This window comes from Emys orbicularis, chromosome 1, assembly GCF_028017835.1.
Source record: "Emys orbicularis isolate rEmyOrb1 chromosome 1, rEmyOrb1.hap1, whole genome shotgun sequence".
NCBI classification, from domain to species: Eukaryota; Metazoa; Chordata; order Testudines; family Emydidae; genus Emys; species Emys orbicularis.
In genome coordinates, this window is record NC_088683.1 from 348,977 (window position 1) to 358,986 (window position 10,010).

The 10,010-nt window shown below is 51.7% G+C and overlaps 1 protein-coding gene across 2 annotated transcripts; it reads right to left on the bottom strand.

Annotated features, from left to right (window-relative positions):
• Positions 1–5,013: 5,013 nt before the first annotated feature.
• NME6 (NME/NM23 nucleoside diphosphate kinase 6) lies at positions 5,014–9,864 on the bottom strand. Of its 2 annotated transcripts, none has more exons than XM_065413011.1 (5): positions 9,753–9,864; positions 8,532–8,634; positions 6,845–6,884; positions 6,026–6,186; positions 5,014–5,763 (listed from the first exon to the last, which is right to left on the bottom strand). In XM_065413011.1, exons 1-5 carry the CDS (start codon positions 9,840–9,842, stop codon positions 5,597–5,599), a joined length of 561 nt encoding a protein of 186 aa, XP_065269083.1. In that variant the 5' UTR covers positions 9,843–9,864; the 3' UTR covers positions 5,014–5,596. The 2 variants fall into 2 exon arrangements, with proteins under 2 accessions (XP_065269083.1, XP_065269089.1); XM_065413017.1 differs by lacking the exon at positions 5,014–5,763 and adding an exon at positions 5,783–5,912.
• Between the last annotated feature and the right edge of the window lie 146 nt (positions 9,865–10,010).

Sequence of the window (10,010 nt, forward strand, 5' to 3'; positions counted from 1 at the left end):
GTGCAGCTGCATTGGTACAGTTGCGCTGCTGTACGCTCTCTTGTGTAGACATAGCCTCAGAGTGCAAGAGGTTTGTATTCCTGTGTAAGCAGCTGCCTGCACCCGTGAAGAACAGGGAAAGGCCATGCAGATGTGGTGTGACCTGCACAGGAACCCAAATTAATCCAGCTGTGCATGGACTGAACATCAGAAACAGGGAGAGAATTGCTTCTGGGCTCAGAAAGCTCCAGGTTGTGTCCCCTCTCATTTGTCTCCTCTCTCAGGTAACAATCCCAGTGTCCAGAGAAAGCTGCCACTGATCTATATAAAGGCATTAGAATATTTTCCATATGATCCTCCATTCCGTGCCTTATGCACCCTAACATCTGGTTTGCTTTATTGACCAGAGCTGTGCGCTGAGCAGAATTCACCACCGAACTGTCTCCACGGACACCAGGTCCCCTTCCTGAGTTGATTAAGACCCTGTAAGGTATGTGAGTAGATTACATTTTCCTCCAATGTGCATTGTTTTGGCATTTATTGACATAAAACTTTATTTGCCATCACGTTGCCCATCCCTCTGGCTTGGTCAAGTCTCTGAATATTTCACAGTCCTCTCTGATCCTACCTAACCTAAATAACTTTGTGGGCCTGGTAACTTGTTGCTTCATAAACTAACAATTTGCTCCAGCATCATTTCTTCTGGTCACTCCTAGCAACTGATATTATAAGGAAAGAGCAGGTCTGGGGTAGTACCTCCCCAACATCCTCTGCAGTGAGGACTGACTGGTACAGATCATTTAGCTACTCACCAATGTCCTTATCTTTCTTAATTGCTCTCTTTTACTTCTTGATGATCTAGGGGACCCACAAATTCTTTCACAGGCTTCCTGTTTTAGATATAGATTCATCAATTCTAGGGCCTGAAGGGACTATTATGATCACCTACTCTGACCTCCTGTATAACACAGGCCAGAGTTCCCCAAAATAATTCCTAGATCAGATCTCTTAGAAAAACATCCAGTCTTGGTTTAACAACTGAGAGTGACAGAGACTTCACCACGACCCTTGGTAAATTGTTCCAATGGTTAATTACTCTCACTGTTAAACATTTATGCCTTATTTCCAGTCTGAATCTGTCTAGATTCAACTTCCAGCCTTTGGATCTTGATGTACCTTTGTCTGCTAGATCGAAGAGCCCATTATTAAATATTTGTTCTCCATGTAGGTACTTACATACTGTAATCAAGTTAACTCCTTAACCTTCTCTTTGTTAAGCTAAATAGATTGAGCTCCTTGGGTTTATTACTATAAGGCTTGTTTACTAATCCTTTAATCATTCTTGTGGTTCTTCCTTGAATCCTCTCCAATTCATCAACATCCTTGAACTGTGGACACCAGACCTGGACACAGTATTCCAGCAGTGGTTGCATCCGTGCCAAATAAAGAGGTACAAAACCCCACTCTATTCCTACTCAAGATTCCATGTTTACCAATCCCAGGATTGTATTAGTTCTTTTGGCCACAGCGTAACACTGGGAGCTCATCCACAACCTCCAAAGCTTTTTCAGTCACTCCTTTCCAGGATAGAGTCCCCTGTTCTGTAAGTATGGCCTGCATTTTTTGTTCCTAGATGTATATGTTTACATCCAGCCCTATTAAAATGCATATTTTGTTTGCTTATGCCCAGTTTACCAAGCAATCCAGATTGCTCTGAACCAGTGACCTGTCCTCTTTATTATTTATCACTCCCCCAATTATTGTATTATCTGCAAACTTTATCAGTGACAATTTTATGTTTTCTTCCAGGTCATTGATAAAAATATTAAATAAGAACATAAGAATGGCCATCCTGGGTCAGACCAAAGGTCCATCTAGCCCAGTATTCTGTTTTCCAACACTGGCCAATGCCAGCTGCTCCAGAGGGAATGAACAGAACAGGTAAACATCAAGGGATCCATCCTGTCGCCCATTCCCAGCTTCTGGCAAACACAGACTAGGTACATTCTTCTTCTTCAGCATGTTTCCAAGTTCCCTGAAGTCATCTACTATGTGCATGATATCCTGCGATGCAGTGACATTTCTGCAGTGACATTTCCATGACCAATGGATCCTTGCCCATCAACTTCAGAAACCTGTCCAATCTTAGAGTGACATCTCATGTCTTAGCTCCAGGATGGCTGCATGCTGTCCTGTTGTCTGCCTTTTCCTTGCAGCATGTTCTTTCAAGCCTTCTGAGTACTGAATCTCCAACAAGGATTGTCTGTCTTCCTTGGATGGATAGAGAACTCTTGGCAAGTAAGCTTGATTTTCTTAGAGGTTGGACCTAGCTGCCATCCACGTGTATCCCATACATCTGTTCCCTTGGATCTGCTGGATCTCGAGAGGTATCATCCATAGTTTCCAGTCTGCCCATCCTCATCTGTCTCCTACTGAGTAGAAAGCAGCTGTGACCTCTTGCCTCTGATCAGGCCTCCTCTCTCACCAATTCCTTTGTGGCCAGCTCACTTCTTCCTTGAACCTGAAGTGCTGGTGTTTACCCAACCTGGTTGTCTGCACTTAAAGAACCCTGTTGTAAATGGCTATGGGTCTCAAATCTGGGCCCACAGGTTCCCACACACCCCTCCCACCTGGGCTATCGCTGGGTATCTCATCCTGAACTACTGGAACTGAGGGGCTCCCAGAGGCATTGCCCAAGAGCACCCTGACTGGGGATGATGACCAGCCCAAGTGACTGTCTGCAACATACTATTTAAGCCAGAAGGAGACACAAGAAGTTGTCTGAAGCACTTCCTGACTGGCTGCTCCACTGGACCTGACTCTTTCTTCATCCCTAAACTCTGCTTCTGGCTCGGACCCCTGGCTTGGTTCCTGCTTCCTTATTCTGGCTCTGACCACTAGGGAACACTGCCCAAGTCCCAGTTCTGACAGCTTGCTTGGACCACACACCCCTTGGAAGGAGAGGATCTGCCAAGCATGTCCCTGCAGAGTTCCTCCTGCCTCAAGGGGTGCCAGCAGGTAACCCACTTTCAGGCAGACAATCAAGTGATGCAGGCACAGGCTACGTAGTTGGCCACTGCAAACCAGCCATTGCAGGAACAACTGCTCCAACGAGAATGCTTTGCTTCCGACCCAACTTTCTGCACCAACCCCCGAGCCAGCATCCATCATTCCCCTGCCAGAGCAGTTCCAGGGGGATTGCCAAAGATTTCATGAATCCATGCCGCAGACTACTCCTTTTAATGTGGCCATGGTAAGCCTGGTTGTCAACCTGACTGGAGAACCATCAAACTGGGCTTCCATTTATTTGAGGCTGACAGTCCACGGCTGTCTAACTCGGTGCCTTCCAGTGATTTACATCAACCATCTTTGGTGATCCCAATTGTGCCCACAGCACGGATGCTGCCCAGAGTAAGCTCCAGCAGGAGGAAGGTATCACCTGCCTCTTTTGCAGCGTGTTTCCACTTGCTCACATCAGATACGGTCTGGAATGAGGCAGCCAAACTATATCAGTTAGACTCATAGACGTTAAGATCAGAAGGGACCATCGTGATCATCTAGTCTGACCTTCTGCACATCGCAGGCCATAGAACCTCACCCACCCACTGCTGGAATAGACCCCTCACCTCTGCCTGAGTTACTGAAGTCCTCACATCATGGTTTAAAGACCTCAAGTTACAGAGAACCCACTATTTACACTAGTTTAAACCTGCAAGTGACACATGCTTCAGAGGAAAGCAAAAAAAACCCCAGGGTCTCTTCCAATCTTACCCGGGGGGAAATTCCTCTCTGACTCCAAATATGGCAATCACTTAGACCCTGAGCGTGGGGGCAAAACCCATCAGCCAGACACCTGGGAAAGAATTATTGGTAGTAATTCAGAGCCCTCCCCATCTAGTGTCCCACCACCAGCTGTTGGAGATATTTGCTGCTAGCAGTCGCAGATTGGCTACGTGCCATTGTAGAGTCTCATCATACCATCCCCTCCATAAACTTATCAAGCTCAGTCTTGAAACCACTTAGGTTTTTTGCCCCCACTGCTCCCCTTGGAAGGCTGTTCCAGAACTTCACTCCTCCAATGGTTAGAAACCTTCACCTAATTTCAAGCCTAAACTTGTTGATGGCCGGTTTATATCCATTGGTTCTTGGATCCACATTGGTGCTTAACTTAAATAACTCCTCTCCCTCCCTGGTATTTATCCCTCTGATAGAGAGCAATCAAAGCTCCCCTCAGCCTTTGTCTGATCAGGCTAAACAAGCCAAGATCCTTGAGTCTCTTCTCATAAGGTAGGTTTTCCATTCCAGCCAGTCCCCTGACATGGGGCTGGATTGGAGCCAGCATCCACTAGAGGATAAAGGCTGTGTGATGGGGCTTCACCCCCATCATATGCAAGGCTAGTGAATGCACCCAATTTCTCATGCTTTACACCCAGGGAGGTGGATAGCTAACTGGCTCCTGGTCAGAGGGCGCAGAGCTAAGCCATAATAAAGTAGACTGAGGGAGCTCAATTGAGGGAGAAACGGCAGAGGAGACAGGTCTTTCTGAGAGAAGCCCTGCGTTAGGGTACACAGACAGAGCATGGGAGTAGTGGGCTACAGGGGAAGCATAGGCTCCTGCAAGGGAAGCCCCGAGATAGGGTCTGTAAGTAGAGAAGATTTCAGTAGCCCAAGAGGGCAGAAGAACTATTCAATTTTGTTTGGACTTGTTCATGATACCCCAGAAGGGGTCTGAACTTAGGTGACTTGGGTGGAGGGTTGAGACACACAAGAGCTGGTGCCATAGGCAGGTGGGCAATAAGAGCTGCTGGAGCCAAAGATAGTGCCACTGATGCTAGGGGGTGCGCTGAAGGTTAGTGAGCCCAACCACCGGCTCCTACCCTGATTCCTTGCATCCCACCACCCTGGGCCCAGGCTGAAACCAGCACCCAAGAGGTGAAGTTGTCGCCCACATGACACAGAGGTATCTCTGAGATCTGGCTCGGCCATGCCAGCTGATCCACTCTGTCCTCAGAGAGCTCTGTCAGTGACAATGCCTGCAGCAAAGAAAGCTTTATTACTGCAGCACACCATGGCTGTGTTGGAGAAATGCTTTACAGACGAAAGCACTAGATAAGCAAGGAAGATTACTGTCACTGGTAATGAACAGCCAGAGTGCATGTGGGCAAGGCAGTGGGATCGTCTTTGCACTTCACAGAGATATTCCACACTCATCCTCATCACCGAGATCTGTGCTCTCACCCCTGCACACAGCCCTGTGCGGGCAGCCCCCTGCACCCAGGTTATGTGCGAGCACACTCTCCGTGCTGGTGAATTGCAGGCTGGGGTTCCTCTGCCATGCTGGAGTTCAATGGATTCCTGCTGGTATCTGAGGTTTGTCTGTAGCATCCATGCTATCTAGGTGCTACAAGTGCAGCCAGAGGTAAGTGCGACACTCCCCCGGAGCGTGGTGTAATGTGTATTGCAGCTGGTATTCGCCCACTGTAACAGACATTACATAGCTCCCTGTCCTTGTTACAGGGATAGTCTAGCTGGTGCTGCTACCAGCACTTCCTGCGTGGAAGGCAATGCCCTCCCCATCTCCAAGGGGGTTAGTCAATGGTAAGTCTCCTCCTCTGCTCTAGGATGACTCTGTCCTGCCAGCCTTGGGTAGGCTGTGAACACGCTGCCCTGCGTCGTACTGTGCCAGGCCGCAGCGCAGACGTGGCTCGTCCTGCTGGTACCAGAGACTCTCACTGAACTCTGGGAAGAAGAAGGCAATTTCTCTACGGGCCGATGCCACCGAGTCTGTTAGAGGAGAGAGAGAGAGAGAGAGAGCCCTGAGGTGGTGGTGGCACATTGCCTCGATCGTACCCTGAGTTCTGCTCAGAGGGGTGGAGGGGACAGCCTATACAGGACTGGGGTGAATGGAGCCTGTCTGCTTGGATTGGAGGAACCTGCAGGGATACAAGGACATGTGGTTTGGGCACCAGCAGAGGCAATGAGTGCACTGAGACAGTGCCCCCATCTGGCCCTTCCTCCACCCCAATGACTGCCCTGGGGTTCTTACCTGAGCCATGTGTGGTGTTTCTCGTGTCAGTGAGGCCATAGGCTCCTCGGATGGAGTCTGGAGCTGTGTTTCGGGCTCGGTACACTTTGGTGGGTCCCATGAGAGACCTCCAGCATGCAACAGCATCTTCATGGGCTAGGATATAAGCCCGCATTGGGCCACTGGGGAAACACAGCCAGGTGGGGACAAGAAAAGACAAGATTACAGCAGGATGTGGGCCTCTCATGTGCTTTCTATCCTCACAGACACAGCAGAGTCAGAGTAGCAGGCGAAGGGGGCGGCCATGCAGCACTCCTCGGGGACACAGAGCAGGCTGATTGAGAGATGATAGTAGCCAGGACCCCAGGGTTACCCCAGACTGTTAAAACACCCTGATTCCAGGGCAGTAGCCTAGAATGAATGGCATTTCTAACAGTACAGCCCGCACTCCCCCAAGGGCTACGCTGGCAGGGCAGCACTGAGGATCAGCTGGTGCCAGACTAGAATGACAAAGTTCTAGCCTGAGCATCACTCATTGTCCCACGAATGCTGCGTCTCGGGGACATATGTGTCATGAATCCAGGGAAGAGCTTGCCCATTGCCCTGTCCCACCCCCATTCTCCCCTTACCAAGGCAGGGGGAGGGAGAGTTTACCAAGGTGGAGGAGCCGCCATGGGCAAAGGGCAGCAGCATTGCTAGAAGAAGCACCAGCATGAGGGGGCAATGGCATGTGTGTGACAGTGGGTGTCACCCCCACTCACTCCTGACAGCCAGAACAGCTCCCAACCCCCATGGCTGGGATTCACTGCTGAGCTAGGACTGATGGGGAAGGGGAGGTACCTGGCCATGAACTCCACCAGCCTCTGATAGAAAAATCGCCCTGCAAGGAGAGAGACAGCATTTCACTCTAAGGGGCATAGATGCCCATTTCCCCTGTCATACTGATACCCTTGCTTGGCCTTGCCCTACCACCCTCCCCTCACCCCATTGCCCTTTCCTTTGCTGCTCTTACAATAGGAACAGAGGCGTTGCCAGTCCAGGACACGTCTAGCAAAGCAGCCTGTCTCTGACTGGGACTGATACCAGCTGCTTCGACAGCAGGGTCAGAACCCCCCAGTGGACAATACTGGGATAACCTGCCCTTGTGGGAGAGTCTCCCCAGCTCTTCCCTGCAGCAGGAGGGTTTATCTTATCCTAGCAAAAGTAACGAGGAGTCCTTGTGGCACCTTAGAGACTAACAAATTTATCTGGGCATAAGCTTCCGTGCGCTAAAACCCACTTCATCAGATGCATGGAGTGAAAAATACAGTCAGAAGAATATATATTATAGCACATGAAAAGATGGGAGGTGCCTTACCAAGTGTGGGGTCAGTGCTAATGAGCCAATTCAATTAAGATGGAAGTGGCCTATTCTCAACAGTTGACAAGAAGGGGTGAATACCAAGGGAGGGAAAATTACTTTTGTAGTGCTAATGAGGCCAATGCAATCAAGGTGGCCCATTTCCAGCAGTTGACAAGAAGATGTGAGTATCAGCAGAGGGAAAACTACTTTTTGTAGCGACTCATCCACTCTCAGTCTTTATTCAGGCCTAATTTGATGGTGTCCTGTTTGCAAATTAATTCCAGTTCTGCAGTTTCTCGTTAGAGTCTGTTTTTGAAGATTTTATTGAACAATTGCCACTTTTAAGACCCCATCAAGACTAACACAGATACAGACTAACATAGCTACCACTCTGAAACTTATCCTAGCAGATATAATAGAAGCCGTTTGTTTGTTTGCATCCTTCCCATCCATCCATGGTACATAACTGGCCCCTATTACTCCAGGAGCAGAGCACCTGGCAATTTTTAGTGTACTGTATTTATCTTCACAACATGAGGCATGTAGGGAAGTGCGATTATCTCCATGTCTCAGATGGGGAACTGAGGTACTCAGTGACTAGTCCAAAGTCATGCAAGAAGTCTGTAGCAGAGCACTATGCACGTAAGTGTCTAATTGTGTTTTGAGTCCTACTGAACTCTTGGCCTCAGTAATGCCTCGTGGCAGTGAGTTCCACAGATTGTGTGTTGCGTAATAAATATTTCCTATGATAAGTCTTACGTGTAGTGCCTTTCAGTTTCTTTGAATGACCTGTTGCATTCAGAGAGAGGACTTCCTATTTACCTGCTATCTGTCCTAGGGTTTATACTGGCATCTAGCCCCATAGTATCTGAGCACCTTCCAAGAGAAATCAGTTCTGTATCCTTCTGTCATGCCCCCTTTCATTCATCTCCTCACTGAACGACACAATCAGTCTTCGAATCTCTCTCCACACGAGAGTCTTTCCAACTCTCTCCTCCTCTTTGCCTATCTCTCTACCCCCGTCCTTCTGCGATGTCCCTCCTGAGAGGTTAATCTGCGCCCTTCCCTGTACTCCCCACTGCCCATTTCCACACTTCCTGCATGAGCAAAGACAACCTCCCGTCCCAGGGTTCACCCCCTGAAGGGCCCAGTTAGAGTCAGTGGCAAGCTCCCTGTGATCACTACCTGAGTGCTCCTGGTAAAATCGCTGGCTATCTTCCCTTCTCCACATCAGCTCCTTGGTCCGCACGATGAGGAATTTGTTATTCAGGATGGTCTCGTGCACGGCCTGGAAAGGCAGGGCAAGGGTGAGGCACAAACACATCAGATGTGGCAGAGCAAAGCCTTCAGCCAAGGGACCAGGGGGATCCTGACTACTAGGAGAAAGGTGTGGTCAGAGCAAGAGAGACTGCAGGGCGTAACTGGGCCCAGGAGCCGTGTTCACATGGGTCAGTGTCCAGTAATCTGAAGTGTGAGGAGGTGGGGGTACTACCGCCTCCTGGGGGAATGGGCCAGGCCAGGGGGGGCACCAACAACTAATGCCTGGGGGAGGGGGGGGAGGGGCCAGGCCAGGGGGGTACCAACAACTACTGCCTGGGGGAGGGGGGGATGGGCCAGGCCAGGGGGGGCACCAACAACTACTGCCTGGGGGAGGGGGGGATGGGCCAGGCCAGGGGGGGCACCAACAACTACTGCCTGGGGGAGGGGGGGATGGGCCAGGCCAGGGGGGGCACCAACAACTACTGCCTGGGGGAGGGGGGAATGGGCCAGGCCAGGGGGTACCAACAACTACTGCCTGGGGGAGGGGGGAATGGGCCAGGCCAGGGGGTACTAACAACTAATGTCTGGGGGAGGGGCCAGGCCAGGGGGTACCAACAACTAATGCCTGGGGGAGGGGGGAATGGGCCAGGCCAGGGGGCACCAACAACTAATGCCTGGGGGAGGGGCCAGGCCAGGGGGCACCAACAACTAATGCCTGGGGGAGGGGGGAATGGGCCAGGCCAGGGGGTACTAACAACTAATGTCTGGGGGAGGGGCCAGGCCAGGGGGTACCAACAACTAATGCCTGGGGGAGGGGGGAATGGGCCAGGCCAGGGGGCACCAACAACTAATGCCTGGGGGAGGGGCCAGGCCAGGGGGTACCAACAACTAATGCCTGGGGGAGGGGGGAATGGGCCAGGCCAGGGGGCACCAACAACTAATGCCTGGGGGAGGGGCCAGGCCAGGGGGCACCAACAACTAATGCCTGCGGAGCGGGGAGGGGAGGGGTTAGGCCGGGGGAGTACCAGCAACTCATGCCTGCCGGGCCGGGGGGGGGGGGAGTACCGCCAACTACCGCCTCCCGGGGGGACCCCGCTGCCGGGAACAAGGCCCGGCCCGTAACCCGGGCGCCCGCCCGTCCCTCACCTCGAGCACCAGCGGGTGGGCCACGGCGTCGGGCTTCAGCATCGCCAGCGTGAGCTGCAGCGGCCGCGCGGAGCGCAGCACGGCCCCCATGCCGCTCGCGGCCGCGCAGCGCGTGCACGGGGCGGCGGGGGCGCGCGGGGCCTCGGGAGCGTCGCTATGGTGACAGACGATGGTGCGGTGCCTGGGAAGGGATAGATCGGAAGGCGGGCGGGGCCCGGGGCACGGCGCCCCCCGTTGGTGCCCAGCCCCAACCCCTAG

Coding starts and splice junctions, on each gene's coding strand:
- NME6 (XM_065413011.1), bottom strand. CDS start 9,842: ATGGGGGCCGTGCTGCGCTCCGCGCGGCCGCTGCAGCTCACGCTGGCG. Junction 6,885..8,531: donor ATTTTACCAGGAGCACTCAG/GTAGTGATCACA, acceptor CTCTCCTTGCAG/GGCGATTTTTCTATCAGAGG. Junction 6,187..6,844: donor CTGGTGGAGTTCATGGCCAG/GTACCTCCCCTT, acceptor GTGTTTCCCCAG/TGGCCCAATGCGGGCTTATA.